Source organism: Stegastes partitus, unplaced genomic scaffold, assembly GCF_000690725.1.
Source record: "Stegastes partitus isolate 25-593 unplaced genomic scaffold, Stegastes_partitus-1.0.2 Scaffold661, whole genome shotgun sequence".
Taxonomy (NCBI): domain Eukaryota; kingdom Metazoa; phylum Chordata; class Actinopteri; family Pomacentridae; genus Stegastes; species Stegastes partitus.
In genome coordinates, this window is record NW_007578392.1 from 144,673 (window position 1) to 168,524 (window position 23,852).

General features: G+C 46.0%; 1 protein-coding gene across 3 annotated transcripts in view; it reads right to left on the reverse strand.

The window, feature by feature from the left end:
- Window positions 1-23,852, reverse strand: part of LOC103363464 (transcription factor SOX-6-like) — a 123,800-nt gene that overhangs the window by 13,189 nt on the left and 86,759 nt on the right. For 2 of the 3 annotated variants that reach the window (XM_008290241.1, XM_008290240.1), the window contains 5 exons: window positions 20,236-20,359; window positions 16,450-16,529; window positions 8,504-8,653; window positions 6,332-6,512; window positions 5,928-6,115 (listed from right to left, as the gene is read on the reverse strand). In XM_008290241.1, coding sequence (XP_008288463.1) covers window positions 5,928-6,115; window positions 6,332-6,512; window positions 8,504-8,653; window positions 16,450-16,529; window positions 20,236-20,359 — 723 coding nt within the window. The remainder of the gene's footprint in view (window positions 1-5,927; window positions 6,116-6,331; window positions 6,513-8,503; window positions 8,654-16,449; window positions 16,530-20,235; window positions 20,360-23,852) is intronic. The other variant, XM_008290242.1, reaches the window with a different exon arrangement.

Sequence of the window (23,852 nt, forward strand, 5' to 3'; positions counted from 1 at the left end):
GACAGAAAACTGCTTCATTTCTTTTGGACATCTGGCAGACGTGATCCAACGTAAGGAGCAACCAGTGGCCAGCTCACAGTCACATAACAGTCTGGTTATTTTTTGGCTGTAGGTGTATATATACATACAGTAAATGACATGTTTAGGCCGCTCTGTGAAATCTGACAGCAGGTTTTTTTTCATGCTATTCAAACTAAATCTCATCCATTTTTCCTTCACGTTGGACAGAATACGATCGCATATGTTTAAAATCTCCTGATTGGACCCTTTAACAGCTGCAGGACCCTAAACAGCCACTTATATCTGATAATGCACCGAACCGGCTCTGGTTGTATCACACACCTGGTATGTGGCGAGTCGAAGGCAACGCTTCAGACCACAATGCGGGGCTTTGTGTATCGAGTGTCAGTCACCACTGTGGTCTGCAGCTCTTGAGTGAAGACTCGGAGGGTCTCAGACTAAACCCCTCAACAATCTGTCCCAGGCCTGATGGAGACAAAGGCTGCACTTTAATAGGGCTGCAGCCTCTCGCAGCTCAGCGCCTCATCTGGTTCGTATTTTTATTGTAACCAGTTGCAGTGTTATTTATAAGTCTGCAGCTTTCCAGTAGTTTTTGCTAGTTCTGAACCGTTTAAATGTTAAGTACATCCAGCCATGCGGTGAACCCGCAGCTCTTTTCATGCAGCCTCTCTTTTTACCCGTAGCTGTCCTTTTGCTAAGGCTAATGCAGGCAGCAGCAAAATCAACAGTAGCAGCCACAAAAGGCTGGCGTCCGCTCTGTAGTGGTCGTACTGAACGTCACACACAGCAGAGATGGCCGGCTATTTCTGGCCCATTTGTTCTGCCAGGCCATCACCTCATTTGTTCAGAATGGAGGTAAGAAGGCAGCCCTTTAATTAAATTAAGGCGCTTCGACTACGTAAAAATAACGCCGGGCGCTCGCCTCGTCTGGGCTTCGTGCCAATTCAGTGTTTGTTTGTTTTTAATCAAAACAATAAGTTTGTGTTTTGTGTGTATTTTTGTTGTTAGACGGACACACCAACAAAATGAGACGATTAGAAATACGCATCTGGTCTGGACAGCTGACTTTCTTTTACATGTTAGTGTTTTTATTAACTAATCATATATTATGGTATTCTCCATTAAGCTTACATGTGCTTCAGTGCTCATAGAATAGAAAGCATCATGTCTCAGACACATTTTGCTCATTTCTGATTTTCTCCTCCCTGCTGAGACCATTTGTGTTCGTGCACTTCTACGGGTTTCCAATCCTCAAGGTTCCACAACTGTTCAGTGTTAGTTTCCCTAAAGTCTCTGGTCTTATCAAACCCTCCAGCAGGATATTAGAAACTGCAGCGCTCCCAAAATCCCTTTCACGTATGGACAAGACCTCGAGACTTGTTGGACACCGGAGCCATTCTGTTCCTCCTGCAACAATACCATAGACTATAAATGGTCCTTTGTAGCCCATTCTTCTCCCTGTCCTTTGTTGTATGTGCCTTGTGGTGAGTGCGGCATCACAGGTCCTAGCCACCGGGGCCAGCAGCATTTCTGAGCGACTGCAGCTGGCCAGAAATTCGCCGCGTTTAAATGACAACTGTAGAAAATAATGGAGCCGCCGCAGCCAGAATGACCCCACCAAGATGCAGTTCTGATGTCTTTCTGGGGACGAGGCGGGAGAGCAAAAGACTTGACCTGGGACGGCAGCCCGCAGACGCACATTTTATCCAGAGTCGTACATTATTTTTTATTCTTTTGGCAAACGCGAACAATTGGACAAAGCATTAATGTAAGCAATCTTCACAATAGCACTTGCTGGCTACAGCCAGTGTCTGGGAGCTGAGCATAATCTAATTTGGATGGGCAAACCCTTGTATGCCAAGGATTTACATTGCAGCCAAAATGCCTTGGTTTGCAATTTCCAAGACAGCAGTCGAAAAGGAGCAGAAAATTGCTTCCAGGGCTGCAAACCAGACAAGATTATATTCAAAGTCTTTGTGAGGGCTTTGCCTGAATAGAGCCCTGGCATCACGTACACACACACACACACACTTGCAAGTGCATGTAGGCATGTACACACACACACACACACACAGGAGGGGAGGACACTATAACCACTATAACCAATAGGTTAGGAGTCTGGATTCTGTGGAGCACCAGTGTAAGCTCCATTTGAATATTTACAGGCTGAGCTTTGGGATACGGGAAATGGACAATTGTAGTCATCAATACTGGGGAGAAAAGGTGTAGTGGGGCAGAAAGGGCAGTTCAATAGGTTAATACACTGACCTTTCACCTTTTGATTCCAGTTAGGGACATGTCAGCACAGGAATATATTTTATCTCACACAACCTCCAGGACATCACATATGCTGCGTTCTACCGCTTTGTCCTACTCAGGGTTCAGGGCCGGCTCTCCTGGGCCAGCAGACTGTAGGTTTGGCCGACGAGTGAGCGCACGAGAGATGAAAGCTGGAAATATGGAATTAAAATAGATTTTCTCCTCTTTAGTGGCGGAGATAACAATTGCCGAGGCTGATAATTGAATTAGCGCTCTGCTGCCTGTGTTTTCTTAGTGGGAGGAATTCAGACGCTCATTAACGGGCAATTTACAATTTACACTTCATGGATAGTTCTGCTATCGATGTTTGAGACGACACCTCGCTGTACTTGCTAAGCGAGCTGGAAATGCAGCCGTTCTCCTAAACAAACTTGAACTCGGCCTCGTAGTTTGATTTTACTTTAACGCGGCTGCTCGTTACACTGAATGTCATTTATATCATGTCCCCATATGAGCTTATAATCTGTCTGAGGACTGTCACATGGGACAGATTATTAATTGGAAATATCGACCTGTTGTTTGATTATTTGATTTTTTTTTTTTTAAATATGGTAACTGAATTCCAGCTTTTAATGAAACTACACTCCTTAAGTGTCTTTAACATGATTGTTGTGTTTCTGCTGAGCCGGTGAAAGTGTATTAGTAGGAAGCACTTCATCTCTGACCTGCTGGCTATATATTCCAATGGGCCATAAATGTTGATGACAAGACCGCGACGTGGTTGAATCTCTGCATGCTAGCATGTGAGTGAAAACACACACAGATGCTTGATATTTATTCACCCGTGACCCTGAGACGCAGCGTGTCCAGTTATAGCTGCGGCGCATAATAGAGGGAAACAATTCAGATGGTTACAAATGGGCCGGGATGTGCCGTATATGACTGTAGGCACACTGGTGCATTCTAGGTAAAAGCCTCCACCGGCTGAGGAGGAGGAGGAGGAGGAGGAGATGGTAAATAATGGAACAAAGTAATTGCCCTCCGCAGACAATAATACCTTTAGATAAATATTTCAAAAAGGCAAATTGCAGAAGGGTTGTAAAAGGTTTTATTGTACTGATGGGATATAGTAAAAACAGACAAATAAAAAAGACAAGCAAGAAAATCCGCTCCTGTTAAGCATGAATATTTTACATGTCCTCAGGTTAAAGGCTCGTATAGTGAAGAGCAGAGAGTCTGATCTTCACTGTGTTCTCCTAGGTCAACGGCCAGGGAGAGGAGAAGAGGAGAGGAGGAGAGAGGAGGCAGAGAGAGGGAGTCGCAGTGATAAAGGTGAGGGAGGAATGCATTGTACTGTTCAGATACAATTTGTATGAAAAGATGAATTGATCCATCTGTAAGCAGCACTTAGACCCACTCCTCTGCCCGGTCATTACAGTGGGATAAATCAATATTTAATATCCCCCTCTAACAGCCACACTGAATGATCTTAACCTCTCCTTAATCCCATTTATGTTACCTTTCCTGAATCTTCCCCCGTGCGAGCTCTCACTATGATAAACTCCCAAACAAGAGACTGGGAGGGGAGCTATTAAAGACCACGCCATATTTATGTCAGGTGAGGCGCTTTTTTCTAAAATATTAATATTCTGAAACTGACCAAAGTGAAAGCTTTTATCCGGGGCATTCAAACCCTTCTAGTCTGTTGGCTTGTTGTATCAGCAAAAGACTCCCTCTCTCTCCTCCCTCTCCTCTCTCTCTCCTTCTCCCTCTCTCATTTCATTGCTGAATTACAACTGACTGTTCTTTATTGCAGCCAGAGGATGAAGATGATGGGCCAGTTCTTTTAGCTGACTTGATAAAGCTGGCCTCTAATTTCACACCATCCTAATAGGACCGGTGTCACGGTGACGATATCTCACCGTGATTTGCGCCGCGGCCGGAGAGTCAAACGTGAGCTCGGTTAAGGTGTCATTCAACGAGACAGAAACGCTACCTGAGGGAATGCTTTTTTTTCTCCTCCTCCTCCCAGATACGTCTATCAGTCGCTCTTTGCAAGAAACATGCACACAGGCTCCTCCGATTACTCTAATTATTGTTCTATAGCGTTTCTTTTGTGCGTTTTCGATACGATGATCCCGTCATTGTGCTCGCATGTACGCACACGCACGGCCTCTGTTTCTCTCACTTTCATAAAAACACATGCTCGCTCTCCTCAGGTGGCAAACGCACACAAAAGGTAGATTACAGGTGAGGAGCGAGCGACTCTTTCAAGCAGATGATCCCTTTAGGAAAAATAAAGAGAGGCATTCTTCTCCTGTGAGATGACTGCTTTAACGCTGGATGTGAACATAGGTTGAGACATATTCAAAGAAAACAAAGCTGAATCGTACAAAAGACCAAACGGGGGGGAGTGAAAAGGCGTTAAGCTCTACCTGCTAAGGACAATGTAGCTGTAGGTGTGTGTGCTGCCTGGGTTTAAAAAAAAAAAAAAAAAGTCAGGCATTGTTTAGTTGCTGCTTTCATGTCGTGGCAGATTTAACTGCGTGGTTGACCACCGGCTCACCTTAGCTCGGAGGTGGGGAGGCAGCTGCACTCGCTCATGTGACTGAGAGCGAATTAAGGGAGCTGCAAACTTCATGTGCTGGAACTAAACAGAAACCTCAAGGACTGAAAAATATCTGATTTATTTGTTTTTTGCCTGTTTAAATCGAGGGACAGTCATGACAGCTGTTTGTCAGCATAATAAAAAAGAGATTGTGGATTAATTCGTCATTGTTAAGCTCCTGTTTGTTCAGGCTTTAGTGCAGGAGGCGCTCCGTCTCCGTCCTCTCGGTGGGCTGCACCAATTTATTTGCTTCACTTCAGTGAGAGCATAGTTGATTGCCACCTGCATAGACAGTGATCTCTTCCAAACACCAAATTAGAGGGAAATCAAAATAGATATTCATTGACTTTTTTACATATACATTGACCTAGTTGAGGCTGTTGGTTGAAAGTGTCAGGTGCTGAAATATTAATGAGCATCGCTCCCAGTTTCTGCCTGCTCCTCACAGCCAACTGGCAACATGGCATCAAGCTGAAGAGAGGAGGACAGCTTTTTTCTTTCCTTGATTGACTCATCGATTGAAGATATTTTTAAAGGGAATCCCTGGGAGTGTGTGCTCCTGGTACAAAGCAGCCCCATCCCGTGTCAGGGGACGGAGAGGGCTGCGAGTCGGCTTTAATTGGGCAGAGACTTCAGAGTGTTCTTAACCCACACCGGGCACTGCCATGGCCTGTCACGGCCCTCACACCAACATCAACAACGCACCAGCTCCGAGACACGCACACACAAACACGTTCATGCTAATTTGAGTAAACATACATGTGCAGCCTGAGCCATGCCAGCTCTTATCAATACGACCACCCTGGATATGGATTAAAGAAAATTATTAGTCTTAAGAATTACTGCTGTATCTGAATCGCCATGTTCCACTTTCTTGAATAGTTTCTTTGCTCCACTACTTGCAGGGAGACCTGAGGACTCTTGTGGTCAGCTGCTTTCTTTTTTCTTTCTTTTTCTCTGCTTTACGGAAAAAGCTTGCAATGGAGAAGACCTGAACCAGGGATTAAATGGAGACAGACTATAGGATGCTAGCACTAACCTTGTCAACTCTGCAGTTGTTGAGGCCCACTGAAGTGAGGGCGGACAGCTTCGCCTCCATGCCCTGCTGGTGATGTTGCAGCTGTTCCCTCTGGATCTGCTCCCTCATTTTCCGAGCCTCCTGGATGGCCTTCATCACCGTGTCCTGGTCCCCGAACAACGCGGTGGAGTTTAGGCTGGACAGAATATCTGTGCACACAGACAGCGCAGCAAAATTAGTCTGCTGGAGCTCACGCTGCCAAAGAAGAAAAACAACTTCACACATTACCCTGACAGTGGCGTTTATTTGTGACACGAAAAGTACCGAAATAGTACCGAAGCTGTGGAATATAGTCTCCATGGACGTGAGTGCCAGTCTGTGTGTATCTGCGGGATGTTTTTTGTGGAGACGCTTTGAGGTCTTACCCAGAGATGAGCCTCGTCCCAGGCCTCCTCCAAGCGGGCTGGGGATGCCACCTTTACCGAGAAGACTGTTGGGGCTGCTTTTACTGCCGGGGAACAGGTTCTGTGTCGGGGATGTGGGAGACTTGACCAGATCTGTCGTCTTTGGCCGAGCAGACAGGTTGAGGGGCTGCGTTCCCTCCTCCTACAGCAGCAGAGATAGGAGTGTGAGAGAAGACAGATGTGAATGGGTCTTTCCCCCCGCCCGCCCTCGCTTTTGGAGGGGCTCCGGATTCCCAGACAGCACAGTTCTCCTCTGGTTCTGGTTAATTATAGGATCCCGATCCTGACCCACACCTCCTCCCTGATTCCTCTCCTCTCCTCTCCTCTCCTCTCCTCTCCTCTCCTCTCCTCATCCCCTCTCATCCATCCTTCCTTAGGAGCTGTGCCACTGCGATCTTCCTCACAGTTGCCCAGTGCCTTTGTTCACACTAATTAAAGCAGATTCTGTCTCTCTGTACATCTTCATCTGTTCTCCCTTTTCCTCCTCCCTGCTCTCTGTGTCTGCACTCCGGTTCGAAGAATAAATAATGACCAGATAACGGCGGTGCCAATGATCAAAGACAGCTGTTCCATTCATCAGATGTCGACTTGCATTATCTACTTCATTAACTTGTTTTCTAATTTCATTCCTCATTTGTGCATACTTTGGTTTTTTATCATGTGCTTTGATATGCCTATTCCTAAAAAAAAAAAAAAAGCTGATGTGTGGTGTGGTTCTGAGAGGAGGTCAGAGGAGGATGCATTTGTTTGGGGCTGTGTTTGTTGAGCCTTTTAGACCATTAACTGATCTGAGATGAAGAGCAGGGCTATTTTTATACCTAGCATGTTTCACCTGAAGCTAAACCGTGCGATGTGTGAATATCAAAACATTCAACTAAATAAATGAATTTCAGTGGAATTAAATGTAATGCATGTAAAATATCACAAATCAGATCACGTTGAATATAAAACATCACAAGATCTTGGACAAACTGCACAGTAGATTAAATAAAATGATTAGAAACAATTCAAACATTTGCATCCCAGACAAAATAAAAAATCCCACTTTGCACAGGATAAACTGCCCGACGCACACGACAGTCTTTTAAATCAGATTAGGGCTCACGCTGTCGTTAGCAGTATTTTTCAAAGCCCAAGTGTCTCCTTGTCAAAACATATGGCTCAAGCATAGACTGCCCCGAGGCCTTGTTATTGCTGTGCCAATAACAGTTTGTCATGCAGTGAGGCTGAAAACAGACAAACAAAACTGAAGGCAGTCTGATTCCACTGGACTGTGGACAGAGATGGGAGGGTGCCAGTGTATGTTTGCCATCCATTTAATTATGTATGAATTATTTCATTTAAAATCCTTGATTTTGGGACATTTGGCAGTTATTGTAGTATTCTCACTTTCATTCCACGAGCCTGACTGCTGCTCATCAGCTCTGATAAACAGAGTTGTACTTATACGATGAAAGCCGGCGCTGTGGAAGTTTCAGGAGGCTGAATGGATGGATGTGTTCATGTGAGTGTGTGAATGCTGGATGATTTATGGCCTTTCTCCATTGTGATATTATTAAGCTAAACTACTTCAAATGGGTGTATGTTACTGATTATGGCTCCAGTGAGTGGGGATGATGTATGTGGCCCGTTCCTTTGCGTGGAGGTCTGGTGGAGTCCTGCCATACAGCAGCAGAAAACGCTTCCTGCATTTGCTTTGTTTACAAGGCCAAAAACAATTTTAGTCCCACTTTTCTTTTCTTTTTTTTTTTTGTTGCTTCACTTTTGTCAGCAATTGTAAAGCTCCGTTGTAATGGTTTTATTCCATTTTAGTTGCAGAAAGAGGAAAAGACTTCATTGTGAAAAAAAAAAAAAAAACATATGTTCCACAAATTACTGGCTTGGAGCAGCCATAGCTATAGCAACCATGTCCACAGACTTCTGGTTAGGAGAGAGAGGGCCTTGTTAAAGCCCCAGAGATTGATGGCCTGTTAGAGGCTGGGCTCACCACCGGCCGGCTGCAGCGCTGAAGCAGCGAACATTGTAGGTGCTAGTTTATTCAGACAACACCGGCTACGCTAGGCCGGGTCAAGTACCACTCAAGGCCCGGGTGCTGCTGCTGGGTGGGCTGGTTGGAGGAGTTGTGGGCTGTACCTTGACTTGAGTGATGGGGCTGGAGGAACTCTTGTCATTCTTCAGAGATGAGGGGGAAATGGGCCCGCTTGCATTGAGGGGCTGGGGGAGTGGAGGCATCTTGGCTCCAGGAGAGACCTGCATGCTGGCAAGCTGGGCGGCATACAGTTGCTGTAGGGAGGAGGAGAAACCCGCAAGGCGTTAACATCCAAATCCAGCAAACATTCAAAGTTTTATATTCTGTCTTTTCCTCTCCCTAGAACTCTCTCTCTCTCTCTCTCTCTGCTTCTGTCTGCCTTCATCTCCCCCCCTCTCTTTTACGTCTTTCCTCTCTTTCCATGAGGCTGGCAGAGAACCTCCATCAAAGGTCTTAACTGTATTTCAAAGGCTGAACCCAGAGAGAGACAGCAGTCTTAAAAACCACACAGAGATGGCTTTCATTCAAAATACTTGGAGCCCCTATTTTCCACTCATCACAGAGAAAAGTTTGCCGACTGGATGCAAGTGTGTTAGCAAAGATCTCTCGTTTCTCAAGATCTACACAACTTCCTATTGAAGTTTCTGGCCCGTGATTCGTCTCCACGCGGCCATGTTGAGATGGGTCCTGTTCCACGACCGACCTCAGTTGGATTGTCATCACAGAGTGTGTTAAACACGCACATTATGAAGGCTTAGAAACCTGCACAAAGAAGCGATGCAGTCGCTGCTATTTTCCTTGGTGTTAAATCAGTGAGATTTCCAACCGGTGACATCGCCGCACACGAGCACGACTGGCAAAGCGCTCAACAACAGTTGTGCCTCGAACGGGGCTGAGCTCCGAAAGCTCGATTTACATTACACCACCGGGCTGATTATGTGGTTAAACACGACCCCTTCTAGTATTGGAGTTAGGAGTATTAAAAAAATCTGGTGAGCCACAGACTGCTAATTGTCTGACGGATCACATCTTGGGCAGTAATTTATCCTTTATCCTGGATGAAGTTACGTTTGACAGTCTTGACGTCAAGTTGTGCATCTATCTTCTAGATCTGGGACTAATTTTCTTTAAATTCTTATTGTTGTGTTTCTTTCTCTGTGCCTACAGAGCCCAGCGTTGGTTCCTGCGCCGCTGAGACTTCTCTCCAGCTCTGTATCGACTGGCCACCAGGTAAGTGATGGAATTGGGTTTTGTCCCCTGCTGCAAATGGTCGGGTCTGTCAAATGGAGCTACTGTCTGAGAAAATGTGTTCCTCCACATCGCCCCGGACCTCACTTCATCAGACAGATAGCGCCCCTGGACTCCCCCAGACCGGGTAAACCTTATGGTTTGTTGTGTTATTCAGTCAGATGGTGCTGTCACAGAGAATCTAATTTCTCTTCCGCTGGCCAATCAGCAAACCTTGTCTCATTTCCTGGTTCCACCGGCAACATACAGACTGCATTTGTGTGGACTGGGGGGGGAAAGCAACCCGGCCCCGCAGTCCTCACCTTTGGCAGTTTAAGTGAAGACTAAAGCCTAACAAAGCGCTTTATGTCCATGCACATATCTGCAGATATAAACACACATGTGCTCCTGTAAGAAACTTTATCGCTGCCACATAAGCGACAGTACAAAAGGTCCATTCTTCCAGGGGACCTCGGGATAACAACAGCACATGGGCAGCGGAAATGACAGACTGATTATGTTCCCACAATGATAGCACTGCCTCCACCTCCCTCACAAACAGCCTTTTGTGTGCGACGGGATCGGGCACAGGAGCGGCCCGAACTCTGTTTTCTTCTCATCTGAGTGAAACTTGGTTAATGTCAGTGGTAAGGGGCACTCGGTGTGTCTGAGAGTGTGTGTGTGCGGGTTAAGAGAGAGAGAGAGAGAGAGAGAAAGGAAGGAGTCTCCATTTAGCGCTTGTCACTCCGGGCTACATGGAAGTCTTTGTCGACGAGTCTGTTGGACAGATGTTTGCTAACAGGCTTGTTGATGGGCACGACTCTGACCTGAGTGGGAAGAACTTTATTGTTCCGGAAAAGGAGCATAATTAGACTTTGCTTCAAATTGCACACAGTCAGGATGCCAGCACTGATTAGCAGGTCAGTGCCATGGGGTGAGAAGCGGCGGTTGCCCTTGTGACCAGGAACACTCTGAGAGCCAAAGAACAATAAATACAATCAAGGGGGAAGACGGACGAAAGGTGCGCTCACCCTGCATGCACTTCTTCAAGGACAGACAGGAAACATGTGTGTTGAATGTGTGTCTGGAGGTTTTATTATTTTGGCTTTTGTGGTAAAGTAAGAAAAACCAAAACTGTAAATACACACTGTGTTACAGGGTTGTTTGATATCGGGGCAAAAGCTTGAATTAGAAACAACAACCTCCCGAAGCTGTCAGTATAATGAACACGACGGCGGCGAGATGATGCATTCTGCCAAGACCGGTCTCCCTAAGCAGCAGACATCTGCCTGTTTCCCTCAGTTGACTCTCTCACATCCAGCACCACCTTCTTCATATCTACTTGCCAGGTGGGGGCAGTAAAAGGTTCATGGTAATGAGGGTCAAGCTGAAAGTCAAAGCTCCAACTCTGGGGTGCTGGAGAAGAAGGTGAAAGCCTTCGTAGAGCTTGTGTTTCCAATTTCTCCTTCTTTTTTTGCCCCCTCTGCACTCTTAACACTTGTTGTTTTAATTCATTTGATCACAGCTTTCAGAACTCACATCTCTCACAGCACAATAAGCGACGACTTGTACGATGATGTGTAGCAGGTAGAGTTGTAGTGAGGACGTTAGAAACCAGCAAAAGAGAAATATGTGCTTGTGTAGTATCTTACTTTAAATCCAAAAAGAATGCCATTTGCCATAATAATTAAAATGCTGCATGTGTGTATAACTTCCCAGTGAGCTATTTCTTATTACAGAAACAACACATATAAATGAGAAGACAAGCAAACGCTAAACCTGAGGTCTGTCTTCTGACCTCCTCGTTGCTCGTTTCCCAGTAGAGCAGAGCAGATCTCAGCAAGCATGGATTCAAAGTGAGTGCAGCACGCCCAAGGTCAGCCTGTTAGCCTCTGGTAATTAAAAACAAGCCCTCTGGAGGCAGCAGAGGTTAAACGGGGAGGTTCACTTTTCTGCCTGCGACATTAAACTGAGATTACACACTCTGCTGATGATGTTAGACATCTCAGAACTGTGATATGCAATCAAGACAGGCGGCCTCTGTTTGTTTGGTTAAAGCTGACACTATGGCTGGGTGTACATTAGAATCGATTATAGGGAATAATGTGGGGAGCATGTGCCGTGTCCTTTACATAGAAGCTCTGATGGAAACCAAATGTGCATCTTGTGTTTTTTTTAAGGCGGGCAAAGTCTCAGCATGGCAATATGTGCAGCAGATATTTGTCAGATTTCTTGCTGCCAGCGATAATGGTGCGTTGCACATTTAGAACTGCGGCGTGCACAAATACAAACTTGATGACAAAAAACAAAAACAGTTTGCAGTTACAGCATCCTCCTGTATATGAGGCGGGCATCTTCAACAGACTCGTCTCTTTGTGTTTGTCGGTACGTCAGCGTCTCGTTCACCTCTGCCTGGCCTGGGCACTGAGCGCTGGACTGGATATGAGGGCATTAACTGTGCTTCAGTGCACCACGCCATTTAAAACGCAGCACAGCGCCAGCCCCGTTTGCCACAAGGCTTGTACAGGCTCATTGCCCAGGGCGACCATGCAGGCTGACCCAGGCTAGGCCCAGATGTCAAAGAGTGGAGGAAGGCGTCCTGGTGCACTGTGCCGATGCTTTCCAGTATGGCTCAACATCTGTCTCATCTGCTGGCACCCAACCTGCTCTGCTCCAGCCCCTCCTCCCCCCCTCTCCTTTGCCTTTTTCCCTCTATCGTACAGCTAGCGTATATACGTTTGCATCCTTCTCTCTCGGTTTCTCTTTGGCATATATGCCCACAATCACAGTCTGTCTTGTGTAAGTGTGGGTGTGGGTAGTCCAGGCCCAGGGGCCCCAGAGCCAGCCCTCCCATTCACTGCTGCTCACTGCATTATCCACTCTATCTGTCCATCTGTCCCTCTGTTCACCACTGCCTCCATCCAGCTGCTCACCTAGCCGTCCTATTAGCCAGCCTTCCACACTCTCTAGCATTGCTGCACTGCTCTGGGTTACCTTCAAAGACCGAGCTCCTTTGCTCATAAACACAGAAACAGCTGCTCTCTACAGTATGTCTGTTCTCTCTTTCCACCCCCCCTCTCCTTCTCTCTCCCTCTCTTTCAAAGTCAAAAGTGCTTCACTTGTTAATGATAGAAGCTGTTTCTTCACATCTGTACTACACAGGCATTTACATCCAAACAAAAGATAATGTGCGGTTTGCTGCTCTCCCACTTTCTTCCTGTTTGTCCCTGACTGTGTAACACTCTTTCTTATCGCTCCAGTCGTCTAAGCCAGTGAGTACTCCTTCAGATGTGTCTGTCTGCCTGAGATCTGGTTGTTGCTAAGCGTACGGGCTGCTTTTCATCTCGACAGTGGGGAGCGTGAGCCGAGGCCGGGCCCAGGTTTATCACGGGCCTAGAGAGATGCCGTGGCAAATGTGGCGAAATGTAATTGCGGCGTTAAGTCTTATCTGGAGCGGCTCGACTTTCAGCACAGTAAAAGCATGAGGATGTCATGGGCCTGGGGTGGGGGGAGAAAAAAAAAAGGCAAGACAAACACAGAAAAAAGAGGAGGGGGATAATTGAGAGAGAAATACACAAACTAAGACACTTAGAGATGGTTTAAGATGTGGACTGGAAATTGGAAAAGCAGGAGATAGAAAAGGGAGCTCTGACTGAGTGAGAGCAGAGGGTTTCTATTTACTGTGATTCTACATACTGAGGACCCAGATGTTCTGTTTTATCCAATAATTCTTTCTCTAAAATGGCCTAAACTCCAAAGTCTGCTTCCAATGATAGAAAAACACAACAGGAGTTTGTCGCAGGTTGTCCTACTGTTGGCCGGCTCTGTATGAAGAGAGACAGGCGATGTATAGTCAGCCCATATTCTCCTTAAGTAAATAGTTTTTCACTCGGCAACTGGAGCGAGGAATAGTGTACAAACAGCAAATTAAATGCTGTCCCAAATAGAAAATTCTTTTGTGGAATTAGGGAAATGCCCTTCTTGCCTCTCCGCCTCGATTGAATGCAGTAGGTGTGGGGGACAGATTGGGGTACAATCTGAGCACAATTTCTTCTGTTAGGTGAGACGTGTCACTTGTAATCAGTGAAGGACAGGCAGGGATGGAGCCATTGTTTCCTGCTGGTCCTCGGCTCATCCCGGCTCTGTGTGGGCACTAATGAAGAGGGGCATGTCGCGCTGGGATAGTTTACCCGCCTCCTCTCCTGTGAGTTGCAGACCAGAGCCAATCTGTCAGGAAAACATTGAGTGAAATTGCCCCGTGGTACAGCGATGCCTGGTGACAGCCACTTGCAGACTGCCAGCCCACCAGAGTGATGCTACCCACCCTGTATTGACAAGCAAATTACAGTCTCCCAACACTCAAACGCATCCTGCAAGATTCATTTACATCCATCAGCTCTAAGCCTTTGTTACCTTGTTGGGTTTTCTTCTCTCAGAGAGAGAGGGCGGGGAATGGGGGAGGATCCCAGACTGTTATGACACAGGAGATTGTGAAGAGGCTGCGTGGCCAACATTAAGACTGACGGAGCGGCTAGCCTCTCCGGCTGGATGGCTGATCACATTACCTCAGCGGCATTGTGGGAATTAATTCTACCAATAGGATAATTTTTTAAGGTTCATATATTGCACAATCTAAACTGAGTAAATTGGCGAAAATTATACCTTGCCATGCAGCTGACAGCGAGAGATATTTTAATTGAGGAGGGCTGCCTATTCAGCCGTGTGTGTCGGATTCTGTATCCGTGAGCGTAAAAAAAAAAAAAAAGAAGATAAACAATGGGTTTGAAAGTGAAAACGAGAACATTTCCGACTAGTTCAAGGGGTTAATGGAGAATTGTGCTTGATGATGCATAAATTATAAACCTAATAAGTAACAAATAATATATGCAGAGGGGCTTTTTATTTTATTTTTTAATCACCTTTTATTCCAAATATTCCATTTAGCTGCATTACAGCAGTGGACCTAACGCATCTCCTCATGTTGTTCTGTATCAGAGGAACTTTTTTTTTTTCCTTTTCTGCTCGGTCAAAAACACGTTTAGGTGCACTTTTCAATACTTTTAATTTCGAAGACGAAGGAGGTTGCCGCTGCTATTATTGCTCGAGAAAGGGATCAAACAACTCCAACTTAATTCCGTGTCTGGGCTGATATGATGTTTTTAATCATGCCAGGCTGCCGGTGCTTTGTAGAGGAAGTGGCGGCAGTCACATCGCTTGTTGATCCCAGCCATGTAGGAAAGGGCATGTTTGACTTGCCGTACTGTTTTAAGGGGAATTTCTATGCAGAGTAAATAGCAGCCAGCAGGCGGAATATGTGACAGGCTGACAGACTTCAATTAATGGAAAATGCACCTCTTTTTGTTTACTGTGTTCTGTAAAGGTCAGCCGAGTCATGGTCGTGGAGGCACTGTTTTTGCCCGTTCCCAGGGTTAGATACATAGTCAGAATTAATGACTCTCGACCCGTCTCCCCTTCTCACCCCAACCTTCAGATATATGACTGTCTCATCTGACCTCATACACCCCTATAAATAGCCCGGGCATGCCTGTCTGAACCGACACTCCTTTCCAGTGGACCTCGCCGTGGCACACAAACTGAGCTCCGGAGACACAAACGCAGCCTCTGTCTCTCTCTCGCTCTTACAGACACACGTCTTCAAACATGAGCAGACTCATTTAACACCTTACATGCCTCTGATAGCTCTTCTCGTGGCTGCATAATGACGCACAGCTCTTCAGAGCCAGCTGCATGCATTGTTAGAACTTGCCAAGGCTCGTTAACACTGACAGTGGTAGCCTCCGAAGGACAAACGCCACATATATCAGCGTGTGAGAGTTTCCCCCCTCAGTCTTCAGCTCTGTCTCTCTCCTTTATTTTTTTTTTTACTTCTTTTTTAAAAATCTTGTCTCACTTCTTCGAGCATCACATGTTGTGCTATTAAGCAACTTTGTGCTGCTGTTGACAAAGCAGCAGCGGCCACTTAACTATATGTTAGCACAGATACTGTGTTTGCTCCTTTTGTCTCCACAGAACAGTGCTGATTTCTAGCTTCAAACAGACATAAGATCTACAATTACTCAGAACTGTGAAGGAAACTGATAATTAAAGAAGCAACAAGCAGCACTGCCACCCATTATCACCAATTTGGAAACAAGGATGGGGCACGGGCTGAGAGAATCCCTGGTAACCGTGGTGTTTATAATCGCAACAATCTGAACCGTAGAATGCAGATAATTATTCACATTAAACATTATGGCCTCAGGTTAGGCTCTGGCCTGGGTTCAGCTCCTTTAAATGCTCTGTGAGAAAAGTCCTGGAGGTGCCCGTAGGGCTTGGAACCTATCTCAGTATTTTCTGTGGCTCAGAACCCCCCCACTCAGCTCCACTTTGTTTTACACACAAAGTGCTGAGCTATTTTTTTTTATCACAGGCAAATGATCTTTCTTCTTAATTGTTTTCCCTCATAGACATAGAATAAATAGAGCTGGGATCCTGCTGGATAAAAGCAATAAGAAGGACATTCTTACACAGTCAATTGTCTTCTGATAAATTCACTGGCAGGCGATTAAGGCAACCAGAGTGATTCTCATTCTCTCTAATAACTATTATCTTCCCAACTCCTCTGTCTGGCAGAGCTAGTGGGGATAAATCCTCTATAAAATGGGATAAATTACATATGTAAGGTGATAAGCGTGTGTGAGCTGGGGGCCTCCAGGATTATTTAGTGTGCAGCTCATTACTTAGCGTACAGCTGCTTAGCCATCCTTTCTGCCCTGAGCTTGGCGAGCGTCCCTAGCATTCTTTGTCATAGTACTGTACATACCTGAAGCTGGAGGGGGCTGAGTCCTGACGCTGCTGCAGCTGCCATTGTGGATGGAATGAACTGCACCGGGTAGTTATCACCTGTCAGGGAGGTGGGGGGAGAGAGAGAGACGACAATGCACACAGGTTCAGACAATGAGCCGGCCCACAGCGACCAGGCAAGTGCCAACACAGATTCTGGGCCCTGCACTACTTTTGCCACAGCAATGTGGCACATTGCAACGAGCCCCTGGCTTCAAGCCCAAACATCTGCATTAACAAAAGGCGAAGGTGGTTGGACTGGAACAGGATTGCTAAGGAACATTTCACACCATTCACCTTCCTTATTCCACCTGTGCACTACTCACCCTGGAGAACACCATGACAACAGTGGCTAACACACAGCTAAACAAGTTAAGGTTTAGATCGTGTGTCGATGAGCGTGTGTGCGCGCTCTGATTAGATGTGAAATATCTGGTATTCAGTTAGCGATTATGTAAAAGCACCAGCATGTTCTCTCAGGCGGTTCGTACAGCTGTGGACTTGTCTGGCTATTGTTCGACACGACATTGTTTGTTTCTCGCTGATAGCTTTGGCAGCACTTGTATGCAAACTAGTTAGAACAAGTGTGCAGTCACAATAACAAGGGTTAAAAAAAAAAAACGCACACATTCTTATCTCACATATCACTGTGATCAAACAAGAAGGAATCGGTCTTCAAATAGCGGCGCTGTTCGTCGCTATTCACCGCTGCTGGCCCGCCATCAGCACGTTTGTCAGACGCACATATAAAAACGGCTGCAGCGTGAGTGATGTCCGTGGGGGGTGCAGGAGCTTTTACACACTCAGCCCGGTGTGTGGAGACGGACAGAACATCCCCAGCGAGACGGGCCAGCGCGGCATTCATAGAGGGGAGGTCGGGCGGAGGCATGTGTCTGACGGAGGAGGGGGAGGCGGGGAGGGGGTAGTTGGCCTTCGCTCAGACCCCACTTCTGCCTGTCACTTCTCCTCACAAACATATGGAGCCATTAAGCCACAGACAAGGTAAATGTATATACCTTCTCTTTCACTTTGCCCTCGTCTGCTCGCCTCCCCTCGCAATCTTGTACAGCGCAGCACAATGTGATACGGGCCATGGAAATTCAATCCCCATTTAGTAGCAAATAAAATCACACAGCAGAAGTGGTTTCAAATAGTGCTAGGTTGGATGTATGGAGGTACACTGTGGTTATTTCTACACCTCCTCTTTTTTTGGTATCGCTTTCTCCCCCGGCCTCGTTCGCTCTGTCCGTGACGTAGGGTTTGGGGATAATAAATGGCTGGATGTCTTTGGATGTCATGTGAAACCTGGGGAGGGTCATGTGCTACGACTGCTTGGGGGGGTTGGCGGCGGGAAGGGGGGTCTCAGGCTCCGAGGTCTAGGTCTGGGGTGCTCCACAGTCTACTTGGAGGCAACAGACTCCAGGAGAACAGGCACCGGGCCAGGTTGGCGTCACTCACTAGTGGAGAGAAATTACATTTGAAACGTTTTTTTTTCTTCTTGTTTTTAGCCGGCTGGTTCCATGCCCGGAGCCCGGGTTCTGAAATGCTGAAGCCTGGGGGGCGGGGAGGGGGTAGTGCAGGTGACGCCATGGTCACAACAGGCTATATTTCCCCGCTCATGTGGCGCTATGAAATATAAGTCATAGATCTGCTGAGGGTTGACAGATGTAGCCGAGACCTTTCTTAGGGCAGATCGGATGATGATAAATGAACTTTATGACTGCAGCCCTCAGACTTGATCGTCTCTTTTCGCAGACTTTTGACAGTAAATTAAAGACTTACACGAAAATAAACACGCGCGTAAAGTTTCATGTTTTTGATTACTAAACCTGTGAAACCCACGTCGTCCAGCTTGACGACTGATGCCACGATATCAGAGGACAGATTAATGTAGTAATAAAATAAAACGGCGCGAGGAGACTATCAGCTGTCAGCAGGACGTCTATGAGGAAGACCGGCAGACGAGCCTAAAGACTATGGGCTCGTTCTGCAGGTCCATTAGAGGCACCTCACACCGAACGCCGCCGCGTCCGTGTAAACAGCGCGAATAGAACTCGAATCTATTTGTTTTAAAGATGACTTGGTGCTTCTGCGGCTGTGCCTGTCTACCATGCAGCACCGGGCCATTGAGCACAGCCAGCGGACGGGGTGATGGGTTACCACCACGGTGCCAGAATGACTCTGCTTGCCATGTGAGCGCCACAGGGTTGTGGGGTCATAAGCAGCGGTCCCTGGGAGTCGTCTCATAATGATAACATCAGATTAGCGCTGCCTTAGTGTTGGAAGTGAATGCTTGGCCACTGGCTTCATGGAGAAGAGCTTCCCGTCCGCCCTGCAGGTGGTGACGATAACATTGTCCTCTCCGGGTATATTGTGTGCGTCGTGTCGGACGGGGAGAAATAATAAAGGCTTTGAAAATACCTCTCCTGACTACAAGAGTGATTTTCAAACCCCCTTCTTGCCATTTCTTGGTGAACTCATGAATAATGCAGGAGCCATACAAATGGTGACCCCTGACCATGATTCCATAATAGCTCCTGTTATTTGAACTAAAACATTTTCCGTGTCAAACCTATTGCGAGAAGCACAGTGGTAAAAGACTCCCCCTCAGGCATTTTGTTTAAGCTGTCATGGCTCCATAGTTCCAAAATAGCTGACTTTCTTTTTCATCCTGTGGTTTTATAGTTAATTCATTAACTGCACTACCACACCTTTTAATGTTGTGTTGCGAACCTGCTGACAGCCCCACTGTTTCTTTTTCAAATTTCAGCCCTCGTCCGTGTTCTGGTTCTGTTCTGAGGCAGACAAGGACTTTCCTTTCGCCGGCTGACTCATAAATCCTTTTTCTTTTTAACAGCGAGGGTTTCATCAACATAACACTGTCTCTTTCTATTTGCTCGCGTGGGAGTGAAAATAGGAAAACTTTTTTTTTTTTGGTGGATAAATTGAGTTTAATTTGATTGACTACCTAATAGCTTGGAACCGAGTCGGCTTTGTGAAGTGGAAAGCTCGGACTGGGATGCACGGATCTTTTTGTTGTAGTTGTGACGGGTACAGTAGTACGTGGTAGCTCATCTCTACTTTCTATGAGGATATGGGAGTGTTAGAGGTTTGGCAGGGCATCAGTCGACATGTTGAAACTATTTCAAAAAACTCTTCTTTTTTTTTTTTTTGTTTTGTTTTGAAGGTGGCGGAGCTTCTTTTCTACTCGATCCAAAAGACAAAGGCAGAGAACAAGGCGTGTTGTTACAGGCAACAAAAACAGTTATACGTGGAGCTAAACCTGTTCTTACATCATCCACCAACTATCCACCTTTTTAATTACTTAATTTCACTATCACAAGACATGATTGTGGGAAACTGTAATTGAGGAGGAGTTGCTTTTTTCGGCTCATAACAATAGCAGCGCTCAGCTCCTGTGTTGTTGGATCTCTAACGGTGGATACTTGAAAAACGATTATAGGCAGCACAGCCCTGAAGGATACTTTCATGTTGACAACGTGTTTACATTCCTGTGCTCCTCTACCCATATCTATTGTTCCACATGGACTAGAACATTCCAAGACCTTGGTCTCCAATCCAAGTTCAGACAGAGCAGAGCATGCCAAGAACTTTGGGTGTGAATGAAGCACTATTTTTTTTTTTTTTTGCTGTGCATCCAAGGCTGACAACTTTAAGTCGAGAAAAATATAATTGCAAATCACGGCGTAGTGCTGAAAGGAGAAGAAGGACACAATGACAAAAACAGTTTAATTTGCAAGCATACCTGGCTTATAAGACATTCCCGGAGGGAAGAGAAAGCCTTGCTGGGCGGCAGCTGCTGCTGCTAGAGTGCGTTGGTCGTGTGGAAAAATGGGGATCATGAGCGGAGGCATGTGACCCTGGACCTGCTGAACAGATAGGGAGCAGAGATCAGAGAGAGGCCTAAGCATCGGCATGGTACACAGAAACACAGAGCCCGCTCAGGGGGAGGCCAGATCACAGCTCCTCCTAACGCGTGCTGACAGGGCGCTCTGCGGCAATGACGGCCCTCGTGTGCTCACACAATACCTGGCCGGGCCATGCCTGCTCTTAATCCAAACCACAATTTCACCTTGGTACATCAAAGGCCTCGGCATACGCACATTGTTCCCGCGTCAGTCTGAGGAAGTGACATACAGGACGGCGAGCAGGGAGGCGCAGAGGGTTCGTACGGCTTCTGTGGAGACGTTAAAGGAAGCGTTCGCCGTCGCCACGGCTGTTTGCAGCACATGCAGCTTGTCAGCAAGATGGCTGCTGAATGTATTACACAGGTGCAGAGCTGATCAGCACAAACACACGCACTGACCTCAGGGGAAGATCAATTACTCACATAATCTTGGATGATCGTTTATTTAGCTGATAAAAGCCCAAAGACAATCCGGTAATTTACGACGACTGTTCTCAGCAGAGTAAAACAGAAGAGGCAGCTGAGAAGCGCTCGCTGTTCCCTGTATTTCATCTTAACGTCGTTCTCTCTCTGTGCTCCACTCACACACTAACCTTCACCATCCAGCCTGTTGCTGACTCGCCTACTGGGAATATCAACACAAACTCCCTGCATTTGTGTGTCAGGGGTGAGTGAGTAGCTCATGTCTCAAAAGTGGTGTGTGGGGGTTTGCACACATGTTGCAGGTCCAATTTTACTGTCATCCTCTGCTTCCTGAAACCCCATGATAGGGAGCAGCCTGGCTAGCACGGGCCTGCGAGGGTTAATCCAGCACCGAGCCAGATCACCTCAGGGGAACCCGCCTGGAAAATGGGTTAATAAAGGTCATCCCCCAAAATAAACACTTTACAGAATGTTTCTCCATTCATCCCTCCTTAAAATCAACTCGCAATAAAACGGGTCTGGGTGCAATTACTGCCGCTGCATTGGGGCATGAAATCAACCTGTCCCATGTTCTGGCTGAGCTCTGCTATGATCTCCACTTTTTCAGCCGATGCTGCTCCCCCTGTAGACCCTTTCCAGGAGTGGCTGCACCCAGCTTCTCTCAGCGCCAGCACGCCAAACCTACTTAAAACAACTTTATTGATCTGTCCAGAGGTGCAAAGCTAGACTGAAAACTAAATAAATAGAACCGTTTTATGTCTACTGAGCTTTTACAGAAGTGCAAGTGCAGAAAGTGCATTATGGAAGAATAGAAAAGTATGTAATTCTTCCAAAAGTAATTCTGCAAAATATGCTGTTGCCGGAGAAAAATAAATGGCCGAGGAGACTGCGACAAATGTCCTTAAATAAAACATTGCTTTATAGGGATTTGTGTTCCAAGTTTCCAGGCTGAACGGATGAAAGATGGAGCTTGGCCTTGCATGTATGGAACATATGGAAAAACACAATAATTAATGTCACAACATGAGGTAGGGCCAGTGACAGGCGGCGGGAGGGGGGGACACAGGGGAACACAGCTTTTCTCTGTCTGTGTATTTGGACTGTTAAAACAGATGGAGTCTGTTGCTGAATGTACGGCAGGAAAGGACTCCCTCAAGTCCCCGTCCCTGTAAGCGTGCTGCAAATGTGTAGCAGGGTAGTCCGTGTTTTCTCAGGAATTAGCTGACACGCATCAGCAGGAATTTAAGAGTTATTTTATGTATAAATAGAGTTGATCGCATTAACAGTTAAAATAAAACATCTTAATAGAAGAATGGTCTAATGGTAGAAATACTCAATTTACTAATTATATAAATAAAATAAAAAAAACAGGAAAAAGGAAAACGGTTGCTTTGCTTGAGGAAAAACACAAAAAAGTGTTTAAACATTAACTATAACTCATGCACTTGTATAATTTATTTGCTTTTAATTATTTGAAAAGGACAAATGCAACGACATTAATTATTAAAACTGAATTGTACAAGAGATGTTCAGGTTTTCTCCACGACGCACAATGAAGCATCAGCACAAGACGTGTTAAATAATAAGCTCTAAATGGTATAATTTCTTCTGGGATATCAGCTTTTATTGCTTTTATTATTTTAAAATGTAGACAACACTCAGTGAGGCAGGACAGCAGGAATGTGCGTTGAAGGGGAAATAAATGCATCCAGTTTGAATGGCTGTGATTTGCAGTAATAAGCTCCACGCATTAAAGTTTAATTTACAGCAGCTAATGTCAGAGAAAGGCAAATCAAATTTTGAGGAGCTTCAAGGTGGCAACAAATAGTGGAGGTTAGTTGAGCTGTCAATTAACAGCTGGCACAGTGGCTGAGCACACGATAGCATTTTTTCCTTTTATTAAAAAAAAAAAGAAGAAAAAAAAAAGACAACGTAATAGAAGAAAAAAAAAAATGTAAATGCAGAGTTAAAAAAGCAGAGGCAGGATGAAGTGTGTATGGATTTGTGGCTTCGCTCTGGTGCTACAAACCCAACCCCCCCTTTAAGAGTTACCCTCAAGTTCATCTATGTATGGGCTGAGTGCCCAGGATATTTCTATTGCCAAGATGATCTTGAGGAGTCGGAGAATGAAGTGGAGCAGATGTGAGTGGGGCACTCGGGCAGCGTCCTCCCTGCTCGTCGTAAATAAAGCAGCATTGTTGTGCTGGCACTGCTCTTCCTTTGTCTTAGCACTGCTAAGTACTGGATAATGTCATTTCACACCATCTGCCCCCAGGCTTCATTAAAGATACATGAATGGGCTATCTTATGAGGAACAGGTGCTATTGTTTGTCCCTCAAGACCAAGCACTAAGGATCTGACTCGGAATACTTGAAGAGGAGCATCTGTAGTGATCAGTCAGACAGACTTGGCTGAGGCCCCCGTCTCTGCCAGCACGCGCTCCAACAGAGGTTTCCGGGGGAACTCGGCCGTCTTGCAGCATGTATCATCAATTCAGATGACCTGATGAAGTCTGTAGCAGGCCAGCACGCAATCTGTTTCCCTCTCAAGGAGATGCTGGTATTTGATAAATAGAACCAACTTGCAGCTCCACTGCGACTCGGCTAGCGAGCACACAGACACACACACAGAGGAGAAGAACTGGAATATCTGCAAAACGTAGTTCAGCTTCCACCTTTGTTCTGCTGTAGTTTTGTAATTTAGAAACTTTAACAGGTCTTTCATTTCAGCAAATACGTCCTGCGTTAAGTTAAACAAGAAACGTGTTACACTCGATCCACTGACTGTACAATAGTGTACAACAGCAGCCGACCTGCGGTCAGACTGCAGAGGGCGAGCCAGACGGCTCAGATGTCTGATGTGTAAATACACAAGGTGTAAAAGACAGGCTGGACTTGAAAGAGCTCTCTTTATTTCTCCCAGCACTTACAACACATGCAGTATGGACACACACACACACACACACACACACAGGTTCATTTTAATGCTGCATTAATCCATGCATGATATACTTTCACTAATGCTAGATTTAC